Raw genomic sequence first — 13,831 nt, 5'->3', positions numbered from 1 at the left:
GAAGGCGGATGACATGATAGGGTTAATAAATTAGTTATTAAGATCATATGTTTCCTTTAGGAGGAGAAACATAGCGCCATCTATTAATGCAAAAATATTTATTCTTCTTTACTTGTATGAATGCAAAAAGGACAACACTAATCCAACAGACCAGTTGAAGTGGATCTCACTGCGTATGTGCATGTGTCATACTGACAGGGGGATCAGTGTGAACACCTACCTCTGAGTTGGTCAGCCACCACACTCTGTCCTATCCTCTCAGTGACCTGTCCCTCTTCCTGCTGGTAACGATCGTCCAGGAAATTGGCGGTGGCCTGTGATAAGTGGACCTTCCCGGCCACTCCCAGCTGCTCCATCAGGTTGGCCAGATTCACATCATTTGACCAGACGTCAAACTTGAAGCGCTTCATGCCCAGGATACCACACAGCACGGTGCCAGTGTGGACACCCACCCTCATGTTGACCATCTCTCTTTTCTCCTCGCAAAACTGTTCAATAGCTTGGATCATGCCCAGGCCCATTTCCACACAGCAATACGCGTGATCTGTTCTGGGCTCAGGACAACCGGCCACACAGTAGTAACAGTCTCCCAGTGTACTAATCTTTTCACAGCCTGTGTGCTCACAAAGTCTGTCAAAACGTCCAAACAAGTCATTCAGGAGCCCCACCAGAGCGTGAGCAGATTTGTTAGCAGACATCTTAGTAAAGCCAACGATGTCTGCGAAGAGGATGCTGACAGGCTCCATTCTTTTCATGTTGAAGGGTCTGAAGATTATCTGGCCTCGAGGGATGGAGGTTTTCTTGCGTTTGTGGTTCTTAGGACTGGCGATAGCAGCTGCTGCACCGCTGGTTGAGTATCGTTTGACAGAATTATCCCCTATCTCTTCATCACCCTGCTTCATCAGTTCATCAGCAACAATTCTGGGCATGACAGAGTGGATCATCCTCTCCTTCAGGGCTTTCTCCACCTCCAAATCCTTGCCATGCATTATGGCCTGTCCCACTTTGAGGAAGGTACTCCGTGACCGCACCTCTGACATGATGAAAAGGTGGATGCCGATGGCGTGGGCGCAGAGGTGAAGCAAGGCTTTCGCAGGGCCGAGCCAACTCAGCGTGTCCCAGTCTGATTCAGACTCTACGGTCCAGTTCTTACCCGCCTGGGTCAAGTGCAGCCAGCCCAGACTCTCAAAAAGTACAGAGTAAAGAAAGCCAAGAAGGACAGAGGCAAAGAGGCGAACATGGAGAACACTGTACAACAACAGGAGGACTTCAATACAGAGAGAGAAGGTGCCTACAGGAGAGAGACAAGGGGACCAGGGGTCAACTCCTATCACCTTGTCATTGGACAGGTTGTACATGGGCCCCATGCCACTGAACTCATCATCATCAGGAGCTGTGGGAAGATCTGGGTCCCTGAAGCCTGATGTCTGTATTTGAGGGGCCAGGGTGAGGATAAAGGTAATGATAATAAGTAACAGAGATGCTTGGTTGTAGAAACGTGAGTAGAAATTAGTAAAAGTTAAGAGAAAAAGGACGAGGCAGAAAAGGAGAAAAAAAGCAATAGGAGGGAGAAAGGCAGTTCTGTTACAGCGGGAGGGGTTGGCAACAAAGTACACTCCCCAGAGGAAGGCAGCGACAATCAGATAAAAGACCACATAGCGGAACCGCCGCTGGGTCTGTGGGAAACAGCGTTCTCTGCACGCCTCCTCCAGGATGGAAGAGTCAAACTTGGGATCCCAGAAATGACCCGCAGATCTCTCAAACAGCTGAGGCATCTTCTTGTTGGAGCGAAAGCTCCTGATGTTTGGCTTCCTGACTCCAGACTCCCCAGAGCTGCAGCTGGAGGAGATGCTGTATTTGCAGCGCTTGGACGCCCCTATGAAGCCTCCCCCGATCGACCCGAGTGGGCCGCTGCCGCCTCCGTGCTTGTGTTTGACGTTGCTGCCAATCCTCACCGAGACGCCTCCGTCTCCACTTGAGTCACAGCTGACTTCTGTGTTGTGAGGCAGCAGTTGTTGATGTTGGGGAGACGCCATGTTGGTTTTCAGTCTATAAAATCAAAATGTGCGTCAGGGATTTTTGTTACTTATAGGAAAATCTCACAGAAAGAGCTGGTTTGAATAACGGCACAGACAAAAGAAGTTAGTAGTGTGGTGGCAACATAAACAACAGCAGACTTCCCAAAGTTCTTGGACGTCAGTCTCTGCATTCCTCACCATTCCAGTTTGTTTTGACACACCAGAGACTTGTTAGGTTCACTGGCTGAGTTGCTGCCACCTTTGCTCCAGTCCAGGTCCACTCAGGCGCTGGCACAATGTCTTAGTCATGGCATAGAATAGAAATGTGCAAATAAACTCAAGCATAGAAAAAAAAAATCAAAGGTGAGAAGAAAAAGCTGGAAAAGTCAATAAAGGGCAGCAGTGATCAATACAAATAAAGTGCCTTTTTGGTTTCCTGTTTGCATGAGTGCATTAGTCTCTAGTCCATTTACATAGACTGTGTTGAACACAGGCAAACATCCACTGTTGGCTGTTCTGGACGAAAGGGAGACAACTTTTTCCTACGAAGACGCAGGTCCAGCTCCAGATAACGGGACCAGGAGTTAGAGAGAGACAGCCTTCATTTCTGCACTCGCTGCGGGGCCTGATCACAACACTCCCCGTGGACGCAGCCCCGTCCTTTCCTGGCTTCACCCTCCGGAGACTCCTCTGTGGCTGCGTCTCCAGACGCAGAGTCTGCAGGAGGGAGAGGTGGTGCGCAAAAATACACCCCACTGTTTATGGCTGCACCGAGCCGTGCTGAGTGGCTCCTTCAAGGCAACGTATCAGTCATGTTTGGCTCAGAGTCGCGTCACTATTGCTCTGGTGTCTCTCCAAACACACACACACACACACACACACACACACACACACACACACACACACACACACACACACACACACACACACACACACACACACACACACACACCAAATATCGCAAATTCATTGTCACGGTGCTCTGCACGAAAACGTCCAGGTCGTCCACTGAGGGCGAATTACGCGTCACGGGGGGGTCTTGGTGTCATCATGGGGACTACAGTCCAATCAGAGTCCCTGGTTGTGAGGAAAGTAAAGTTTGTCCACTGCAGCTCGGTCCTCCTCTGGATACACGGCAGATGACGAAAACCCACCGAGTCGGGTTAATTAAACGGTCTCCACCCCCGCTCCACGCCCCCCATGACCACAATCCCGCCAGTCTCCCACAAACACACACTCACCACAACAGAGTGCTCCTACAGAGACCCGAGCACTTTAATTAATTTTCCTGTGATGCTCTGGGGACCAGCTCCATGTCACCATACACACTCACAAACACCTGCCCGCTTTTTAATCCAAAATTAATCTGGTGGCTCACTACTGCTGCTGCTGCTGCTTTGTCCACTCTCCCCGTCCTTCCGCGACGTCCACACTGAGACAGGTTGTTAGTCTTCCCTCCTTTATCTGACCATCAGCTGCGCGTCCACGGCGGTACGCAACAGCCGTGTGCGCCGTCAGCCAGCCGCGGCGAGCAGCACCGTGTCCGCGGCAGCCACCATCTTCTCTCTCTCTCTCTCTCTCTCTTACTCTCTAAGGTTCACACTCTCTCTCTTTCTCGCTCTCTCACTCATTTTCTCTTTCTCTGCGCCGTCCGGCAGCGAGGAAAGCGCGTACTCGAACGCTTGCGTGTGACTGCGCGGTGTGGAAATAATTTCCGTTGGTTTTCTTTCAAAATAAAAGTCCCATGTCTCTGTCTCACTGTACCAACATCCACAGGCTGCCACTGACGAATTATTATTACTAAGGTTGTAAGTAATGATAATCGATTAATCGTCTATCGATTTAACTAGATTTATGGCGTTTAGATTGTATATATGAGAAAAGGACAACACAATCTAACTCAAACAAAAATAAGTTGACTGAAAGTATGTTGTTAGTGTCACAAGGGACAGTCGATAAAGTGTGATTTGTACTAATGAAGGTCTGTTGTAATACAACTTTAATCACACTGAATGAATAAAAGGTTTTTATAATAAAAATAATATAAGAAATTATTTTTTGTCCTTTTCAATGGATAATAATCTTGACTTTATGGATCAGACGCGTCCTGCGTTTGTGTCTCCATGGCTTTTGCGCCCCCTTGAGTCTCAAATTAAACTAACGGAACAAAGTTAATGATAGTTTGTTCTGTTTTTTCTTATAGGGCGAGGAAAAAAATAGGTAAAGGTAGCACATTGATGGGAGGGGTGTGTAGAGGCACAGGCACGTATTTGAGCAGAGAGGGAAAAACAGTGTTTGCGGTAAGGGCGAGGACGTTATTTTCGACAACCATTGCTACATACCTTCCTGTCCTTAAATGATGAAATTGCCTAAGTGTAAAGTTCTCACTAGGTTTACAAAATAATGTTGTTTTTTAAAACTAACCTGTTCATCTGTTCCTCTGGTTCGCTCATTCCTTTGTTTTTCCGTCCAAACTAAATTCCTTTGTGTACAATATCTGTGAATTGTCAGTTATTCTCATTACCTTGAGTGCGTGTATGTCGATGGTGTGTGGAAACATATTAAAACCAATGACCTCTCTCACACATACATGCTTCACAACAAACTAACGCAAATCGCTTCAGCCTGGAGGTCAGAAACTTGAACTTTTACAGAACGAAAAAATGTTTAAAGAAATGCATATGAGTCATATGAGTACTTTTTCCAGGGAAAAAACACCAGTTTGTTGTTCCCTGGTTAGTCACAAATCTTTATTCTTCATGGTCAAACTTTCAAAAATAGGTGAAGATTAGATTAATTCAACTTTGTACCACAAAATAACAGGCATTCTACTGGGACACACATCCAGTCCATAACTTACTGACAGGAAAATTAAGATTTTTTTCACTGAAATAAACCAAAAACACAGGCACGCGACTTTGACTCGCCCCACAGATAATGGTTGCAACACGCAGTGAAAGTTTTTCAAACTTGTTACACTTTTATACAGTGCCCTCTTGTGGGTATGTTTTGAAACTGCAGCGTAAACATCCTGTGGTGAAAACATTAGGTAAAAATATATTGCTTATATTTTCTCAGTTTATATTTTAGCTGAAAAAGCACTTGGAGCTGGGGGAAACTATGCATAAATAGAAGGTGCTGACCGAGGCTGAATCTTTTTGCGTCGCAGTTGACTATTTTCAGACACCCTTTTTTGTCATTTTACTAACAGGCTATTCTAGTTGAGATCTTTTGCCATCTGTTTAAATATAAATATAGTTTTACAGATATAGCTGGACCCAGCACGTGGTGGGTTAAGCTTAGCATGAATTCTTAAAACAGTCACACAGTTAGCCTGGGTGTCTCTCCCAAATGAACACATCTTGTCCTGTTTGCTTTCAGATGGATCGGTACCATGTAAAAATATGTTTCAGGCAGTTTAATTTAGTTAGTAGTTAGTTAGTAGTTTAATTATCCTAAGCATAATACTGGGAGGTTTTCTGAGGTAGGTTTATATAAATGAAGCTAAAGTTTGGGCTGTGCGCTCACAGACACATTTACTGTATGTTGACTGAAAGGCTAAGGGTTACACACTCACTCATACTAATCACTAAAACTAAGAGGATCACACACTACAGTACACAATTTGAAAAACCAGCTAGAACCAATTAGACAGTAACAAATTCTTACGCAAACTTTCGGAGGGTGACAAATTAAAGGGTAAAAACACATATACTTGTGTCTGTCGTCGGACTGGGGGGGTCAGCCCTTTGCCCCCCCACAACAGACTTTGGTGGCAGCTAGCCTGGGGAGCAAATGTCTTGTACTGCAGTGCTAGTGACTCAGGGGACAGTATTTAGGGATTTTTATTTTCTGGAGGTCAGAGGATAACGCGTGAGTCTTTTCCGTCCCAACATCCATTGCAGCAGGATCCAATAGGATAAATCTAGCTGTACCAGACATTTCTTGACTAATAAATTCAACAAAGAAGTTTTTATATGCCATGTTGTCACGCTGAGGCAGAGTAATATCACCTTACACATTAAAGTTACACCCAGAATGTGTCTCTTTCTTAGTCAAACTGGGAAAGTTTTTGCAGCAGACACGTGGCCTGAAACAGTGTTCACATTGAACGGTAATATGGAAAACTGCACTGTAAAAGAATCAAAAACACAATGATTAGTGACAGAGGAGACTATTCCTAGTATCAAGGAAGAAAGTGAATCTAATTCATCCATGCGTCTTTGAAGACTTCGGCCCTTGAACCATGACCTCTTCCTCCAGCACGGTGCTCATTTCACAGGTCGTCAACAACCACAACTGATGAGCAAATAAAACTAAAGTCAAGCAAAGGCCTCATTGTTGCACCATTGGACTGTGTCACCATTATGAGGAAAATCTTTTTGATGTTTAAGGGGAAATTCATGCATTATGTGTAAAAAAAAAAAAAAAAAGGTGTAACATCTAACATGCACCACTAATGCTTTTCTTTGTCACAAGTTTGGATAAACACCCGAACACAACAGCTTTGTATAGCACCCAAAACGACAACTTTAAAATAAGCTCCTGAAGAATATGGAATTCATCTTATGCAATGCAAATCAAAGGTTTGTAGAACATAGATTTGAAACTTCAGTTTCCACAAATTAATTTTATTCACATAAAATGCAGCTGGTATTTGATTTTTTTTTAAGTCTCAGGATTTTCAATTTTTATTCAATTTTGTCATATAATTTCTTTTTTTTCCTTTACATCACAACCTCAAACCATCAGACAGTCCAACGTGTTTGTGCAAGGGAGAGAAGAGGGCGTATGTTTCAGCAAATTCTGTCATCATTTCTTCTGCACTTGGGTCCGTAAGCTGCCTTATCAAACAAAACTCCTCCCTCCCAATTACTGCTTCCTCCCACAGGTCTCCAGTGCACCTCCCCTTATTCTCCTGAGGAAAAAAATAAAAGAACAAACACTAACTCTTTCTCCTCCGTCTCCTCAACATTCTAACAAATCTAGGTTTAGCTTCCACTAGATTGCTTCGTTTCACTTCACTCCCTTACGCTCCATTCCCCATTTAAGTTATTTTGTGTTCCTCAGTTCTTTCGGTAACGATTCTTTGGCTTTTCACCACAGCCGGTGGCCTCACAGGAGGACAGGCCAGGCTGTTTGCCAGAGTTAATGCTGCTCAGAAGAGCAGGCAGTTCATTGGTGATGGCTTTCTCAATCTTATCAAGCAGACAGCCTCCTATGTAGGAGCACTGAGCTGACAGGGGTTTGAAGCTGGTGATTTGGTTAATGCCAAAGAAGTCACGATAAGCATCGCGGTTGGGCAGGTCAAACTTGCTGACGTTGGTCTTGGCCAAAATGGATTTGAAAATGTAAAACTTGTCTGGGTCGTCCACAATCTCCTTAAAGACCAGCTCAGGGTCGCTGAAGAAGCTCATCTTCTCTTTGAATGTTTGGACATAGCGGTCGACCAGCAAGGCGTGGATACGCACACGGATACCATGCTGGCGGATGAAGGCAATCTTGTTCTCCATGCGGTTCTCAATCACTTGGTTCAAATCTTCCAGAAGGGAGATTTCCTCTTTCTTGAAAAGGTCGCGACTGGTGTCAGGTGCGTAATCATAGGGCCAAAAAGAGCTGACGTAGACACGAGGGGGTTCGGTCACGTTGATGAGGGGAGCCAAGCTCCAGAAGAGAGCTCCATAGACTCTCATCAAGTCCTGGGTGGCCAGGTTGTCGGCCTTATTCAGGATGATGCGGATCTGGGACTCACGACCCTTCAACTGACGGAAGAGCATCTCCAGCTCCAGACCAACGTCCAGCTTGGTGGGGTCGAACACCACAAAGATCAGGTCAGCACGGTCAATGAACCACTGGCAAACATCATTGAAAGGATAGCCTGTGGAAAAGGAAATAGCAAAATACCGTAACTGTTACCAATCAATAGCAGATCATAACTACAGTATATGTGGAAATGGAATGTCACAAGTTTTGGCTTCACCTCTCTCTTGCTGCTTTCTGTTCTCGATAATTCCTGGCGTGTCCACAAAGGTTACACGCTCCAGCAGCTTGTGGGGCATCTCAATACCAATCAGCTTCTCAAGGAAGTTTTGACCAAACTTCTCCAGGGGTGAGAAAGAGCGGGAGCTGTCAGCAGCCATAACTATACCCTCAACAGAGCGGATCTTCTCACCGTGCATAATAACAGTGAACTCTGAGGTAGTGGGTTCAGCTCCTGGAAAATCAACAAAAACAGAGACATTAGAAGAACTGGTCTGACGTGAAATATTAGGATAAAATGTATAGTTTTTACCGGTTAGGTGAAAGGCATTTAAGGGTATTTCAAGCACTGCTCTTTATCGCCCTAACCTGCTACACAGCCTTTTCAGCTATTTTCATGTCCTCATTTCCTAACTTGCCTCTAATGTAATTCATTATCTCTGGATTGTGATTTTTTGGGGAAGAGAATGCTGGAACACCAAGGTAAAAAAGAAAAAAAAGCTGCGTTCACAAACTCCACACAAATGGCCATAGGATGAAGCCAGCACACATTTTATGCATACTAAAATGTGGGACCCCATATGAGGGTTGACCTCCAGCAAGGAAGCAGGAAGAATACAAAGAAAAGTGTAAGCGTGTAACAAACCTGTATAGAGCTGATACGGGCTGTCACTCAAGCCCAGGAGGTAATTGATCATGGAGGACTTGCCAACACTCCAGGGTCCCAAGAAGAGCACCATAGGTTTGGAGGTAATCTCTCCATCTGTCACAAAAACAGAGACGACATTGTCAACCTGGGAAAAATGTTTTAATGGGGTCTTTTTTTGTAGTTTACTTAAAATTCATCCCAAATTTTTTATCTGACAAGCGATGCTGAGATTTTAAACAGGGAAAATAGTCGGTTGGTATTTTGAGATTTGTTTCATATTTTGGGATGAATTGTTCTTTTAATCTGAAGGTGCACACCAAACTCACTTCCGATTTGAAGTGAAAATCAAAAGCAGTTAAGCTGTTAGGCTTGTATATTAGCAAAACAATGACGGACAGAAGCCTCAGCTGTTTTCAATAGCAGAAGCTGAAGATCAAAAAATAATGTCAAAGCAGAAGATACGCTTCTTCTATCTTCTTCAAGCCAAACGCTGAATTTGATTCCTTTAATAAAGCCACAGCTGCACATGCACAGCACCTCGTATTAACCTTTATATAACCTCTGGACAGTAGAACCTCATTTGTCATTAATATTGATATAAAACCATTACATTTCTTCCCTTTTCATCAATTAAAGTTCAGAATGGTTCAGATTTTTCTGGGGTCTTTCCCACCTGCTGGCAGTCAAGGTGAAGCATGCTGGATATTTCTGACCCAGACAGAGTTATGCAGTAACAATGGGGACAAATGAAGCGGGGGGAGGAAAAGAGAGGTGAGGCTGAGCTCTTCAGGCAGTGCCATGCTCAGGTAAGTCCGCCACACCCACACACCCACCCACCTGTGGCTGAGTCACTTAATGTTCGTCCAGGGTAGGCTGTTAGATGAGGGAATGGGGCAGGACAGGAGGGCGAGGGTGGACCACAGAGAGGTGGAGGGAACAGGAAGTAGATGAGAGTGAGGAGAGCTCAGTGAGTGAGTGAGTGAGTGAGGGAAGGGTGGGGTAGAACAGTGTGCTCCAGTGTGTGACCGAATGTGTCACACGTGTATGGTCCCTCGTATTTACGCAGAGACAATGAATGAACAGATAAACAGGTCAATGTTGGTTTTGCATGCCTGCTAAAACTAGACAGACACAAGGGGGCGAGCTCGAGTTTCAGTCACAACACCAGCACACCAAGATATTAGACAAATAAATATTAAGAAGAAAAGGGGAAGAAATTATAATTGTATTATCAATTCTGACTTTAACAAAACAAAAAAGAAGCTTTTTATGGATTTTTAATAATTTAATCATTTTTAATATTTGTACAGATGCATAATAATGTAGAGATTTGATCTGATTCCGTGCTGAGCTTGTTAGTGTCTGTATTATTAAATGTAAACATGACCATGCCATCATAATACAAGCATTAGAAGTACTTTGAAGTACAATGCCTTGAATGTATTTTCTTCTTCGTAACTGTATGCTTTTCATACAAAGAACACACCTAACAGCATGATGGGATTCAGGAAAACCACTCCTATTCTCATTCCACAACTTCACATCGATATAATATTAATATTGTCTAAACCAACAGGTGAACGAATCTAAACAGAGAAGCTAGCAGTGTGTGATACCTGAGATTTCATGCTGCCTCAGCTCGTTGTACTTGTAGGCCTGCTCCATGGGCCTGATGGATGTGTGATAGATCTTCCGCAACCTCTCCAGAGCCGCTGGAGAAATCAGAAATCAAATAAGTCAACGTGATACATGTTCGAAGGGGAAATGTACTTTTAAAGTGCACTTTGCAGTTCTACATTCAAATATTATAACATCCTAAGAAAAGGTGTGTTTCTCCCTTGTCATCCTTTTTACATTTACATGATAATTTCTTCTACTGTGTTAGTCAGAGTAAAAGAAAGTGTGTGAGTCAAAGGGAATTCAGCAGCATCAATCTTCTGTGATTCTCACCTGCATAGTCTTTGGCTTTTTGTTCACTTGCAAGGCGTAATGTCTCGTCAATATGAGACCTGTCTCTGAGGACAGAGGTGACATCTTCATCTTCTGAAGAAAAAAAAGTAGTATGAAATCATTAACTTTGTATGTGAAAGGCACCAGAGATTGAAGCATTTAACCATGGTTGCTGAAAACATGACAACTTGAACACTCAGTCACCCGTCAATCACAGGGTCAACCTCACATCTAGGATCCTTTCATCGAGAAAAAAAAAGTCACCCATCAATCACAGGGTCAACCTCACACCTAGGATCCTTTCATCGAGAAAAAAAAAGTACTGATGGACATTGCTGCTTCTTTTTGTAGTACATTGATCACTCCACCCTGTGTGTCAGGATGACATGGCAGAGAGAGGCTGAGGATGAGGGAGGGAGTGGGAGGGAGAGATCCACCCCCTCACCACTAATTTGAGTCATTTCCACTATTGAACACGCACCTCGCTCGGGTGACAGCTGTCAGTACAGTCAGCTCTTAATTTAGAACCAAGTGCTCAAAATAAACAGACAAAAAAACAGTTGTTCAAAATCACCATGGCCTTAAAGCAACAACAGAGGGAGGGTGAAGTGGGGAGGGGAGGGGCAGAGGGGGGTGAGAGGGACCTCCCCAGGTTCATAATGGACTGGGCTGAGTGTGGCCATCGCTGATGTACATGAGACACTAATGTACAATCCAGTGTCTTTCTCTTCTATATTTATCCACCTATCAGACAGTTATAGCTGTGTGAGGCCTGTCCTTATCTGCCCTGCTCTCAGAACAGTCCTCCCTCTCCCTGTCTCCCAGGTTTCAACTGTATATGGAAACAATTTTATGATGCTTTAGTTGGATATTCTTTGTGAAACTACATGGTAGTGGGAAATAAACCAACATTTTGTAGATGAAATGGTAGGTAAGGCAATGGGCAACTGGCAAACTTCATTGGACAATTTGGTCAATTATGACCAACTATGAAAACCGACATAGGCCTAGGCTTGACGCCACAGTGTCCTTAGGCCAGTTATTTACAACCACCGTAGCCAGTCACAGCCAAAGTCTGCATCCTCTCAGTACCAGTACCAATCTCAGCATCCAGCCCTGAAGCTGGTGCAACATCACACACATATGGAGTTTTATTACTGGTTGTTTGAACTCCTCTAAAATCATTGGTCATAAAAGGAAGAACACTGTGCATGTGATATCGAGGTCCATATTGGCCACAATTCCTCCCCAACAACAACGTTACATATTCACATAATAATAAACTGCACGTCTATATTAGAGCAGCCCCTCCCCTCCCCTCTCCTCTCCCTTCAGATGGCACCAGTATCATAACATCCTGCCTGGAGAACAGTCACTGGCCATGTGCCTCGCGACTTCAAATGTTTCTGGCCGAGAGTCAGAACACTGACTGGTCACTGGCTAAAAGTGACCGTGCGTCAAATGTCACGTCTAATCATCTGAAGACTGTTTGTTTACAAGCCTGATGCAAACACACACATGTGTCTGTGGGACCACTTCACATACTGCTAAGTGGCGTTTCTCCATTCTAACACACACGGAGGCGAGCATGCACACACACTAACGAGGCTCTGAGTGCGACTTCAACAGTTGCTCCATTGCAAGTGAAACAACACGACGGCGACGATTCTCTGCGAGTCAACCTGCTAAAAATAAGCCTGTGTAATGTTGCTGCCAACACGGTGCAAGAACAAGGGAAAGCAGAAGGTTAGCAGCCAGAATAAATCAAGAGTGTGAGTAATTCTTTGACCTCTGTTTATATGGACACTTCATACTGTATTTGGTGTGTGTGTAACGGCAAAGTGGTTTGTTTTTATATCTGAAAAGTAAGTGCAGATAAAAAGGTTGTCTGTTTATATATGTGGTCATGTGATGGACTGGTGAACCACCCAGGGTTGTACCCTGTGTCCTTGCCTAATTATTGCTGGTACTGACCCCAGCCCCCTCTGAGACCCTGAATAGGTTTAAATGGTAGAAAACACATGTATTGACAGTTTTGGCAGTTCGATCTCATTTAGAGGAAAACAGGCTAAGAAACAGAGACAGGACACACGATTGGGCACTATATGTAAATCATACCTGGACTGACGGTTCTAATTACAGTCGCTGACATAGTTTAAATGCAACTCGGACTCCAGTGTGAACAGTCTGTGGCGCTAGACTGATCTGCATGTGCAGAAGAAGATGTGACATCACACTGTGGTTGCAGGACTAAATATAGATGCTACACAGGTCATGGTGTTTCTAACAGTGGGGACGTTGTAGCGAGTGAAACTCCTGTTGTCACCACCGTAAAAGTCGGATAATTAAAGAAAATTATTTTTTAATGAACTAATTCATAGAGTCTGTTGTCATTCTGTGAGGTTGATAAAGCAGTGATTGTTGACTGTTTTTACCCTGGAGGCTCTAAATAATAATAATAATAATAATAATAATAATAATAATAAATGAATTTGTACATTGGCAGATTTTGAGAAATTGATCAATTGATCCAGTCAATGTCCCCCAGGAGCAACGGGGGTGAGCTCTTCCTGGTGTTTAAGTTAGAGGTGGATTTGAAGACGAACTGTCGAACCTTTCTGTGTACACCCACTCAATCAAGCTGTCGATCCTTTCTGTGTACACCCACTCAATCAAGTGGTACAATACATAGCTTTAAAATAGAATACAATTCAGTTTACAAGGATACCATACATGTCCACAGCTGCTAAGTCAGGTCCTCTTCTTACACCACTGAGCCAAAAGAAACACCAGGTCGAAATCCTCCACAGGATGTCATTAATGACAGGAGGAAGGCTGAGAAAAGTCTGTTAGAGGACGAAGAGGATGATGTGAATTGGGGTTTAGGCGGTAGGGTCATCAGTGCCACGTACCTTGCTTCAGTACAGTAGGCTTACTCAAAGTGACTCATCACTCACAAGAGTCATGTCTTTTAACACTGGCCTCTTGAGTGAGGCTTTGACTGCTGTGAACTTGTTAACACCCTCCAATCCGGTCAATCCCTGATAGAAGCCCCGGGACGCAGCTCCGCAAAGATCAGAGCGGCAGCGTTGCCTCCGAATGGCGAGCCTTGCATCAGTGCTCAAAATTAACCCTGCAGGCGCCAGGGGAGTTGAACCCCAGACATCTGCATGCAGCCCGTTGCCACACAACCCTGCTTTAGTTTGGAGAAACATTTGAGCACCATCGGCACATC

At 44.2% G+C, this 13,831-nt stretch overlaps 2 protein-coding genes across 6 annotated transcripts in view; both read right to left on the bottom strand.

The window, feature by feature from the left end:
* Positions 1-2,890, bottom strand: part of adcy9 (adenylate cyclase 9) — a 33,587-nt gene extending 30,697 nt beyond the window's left edge. For 3 of the 4 annotated variants that reach the window (XM_008329868.3, XM_025064269.1, XM_008329869.3), the window contains exon 1: positions 221-2,890. In XM_008329868.3, the coding sequence (XP_008328090.1) occupies positions 221-2,036 (1,816 nt within the window). In that variant the 5' untranslated portion in view covers positions 2,037-2,890. The remainder of the gene's footprint in view (positions 1-220) is intronic. The other variant, XM_008329867.3, reaches the window with a different exon arrangement.
* A 4,044-nt stretch (positions 2,891-6,934) lies between these two features.
* srl (sarcalumenin) overlaps positions 6,935-13,831 on the bottom strand; it is an 11,587-nt gene continuing 4,690 nt past the window's right edge. The window contains exons 2-7 of one of the 2 annotated variants that reach the window (XM_008329870.2): positions 10,597-10,689; positions 10,263-10,358; positions 9,484-9,519; positions 8,644-8,760; positions 7,999-8,232; positions 6,935-7,896 (exon numbers count right to left, since the gene is read on the bottom strand). In XM_008329870.2, coding sequence (XP_008328092.1) covers positions 7,085-7,896; positions 7,999-8,232; positions 8,644-8,760; positions 9,484-9,519; positions 10,263-10,358; positions 10,597-10,689 — 1,388 coding nt within the window. In that variant the 3' untranslated portion in view covers positions 6,935-7,084. The remainder of the gene's footprint in view (positions 7,897-7,998; positions 8,233-8,643; positions 8,761-9,483; positions 9,520-10,262; positions 10,359-10,596; positions 10,690-13,831) is intronic. The other variant, XM_008329871.2, reaches the window with a different exon arrangement.

The sequence above is a fragment of the Cynoglossus semilaevis genome, chromosome 17 (genome assembly GCF_000523025.1).
Source record: "Cynoglossus semilaevis isolate Cse_v1.0 chromosome 17, Cse_v1.0, whole genome shotgun sequence".
Classification (NCBI taxonomy): Eukaryota; Metazoa; Chordata; class Actinopteri; order Pleuronectiformes; family Cynoglossidae; genus Cynoglossus; species Cynoglossus semilaevis.
The sequence above is the reverse complement of the archived record's forward strand: the minus strand, read 5'-3'. Positions and strand labels throughout refer to the sequence as shown.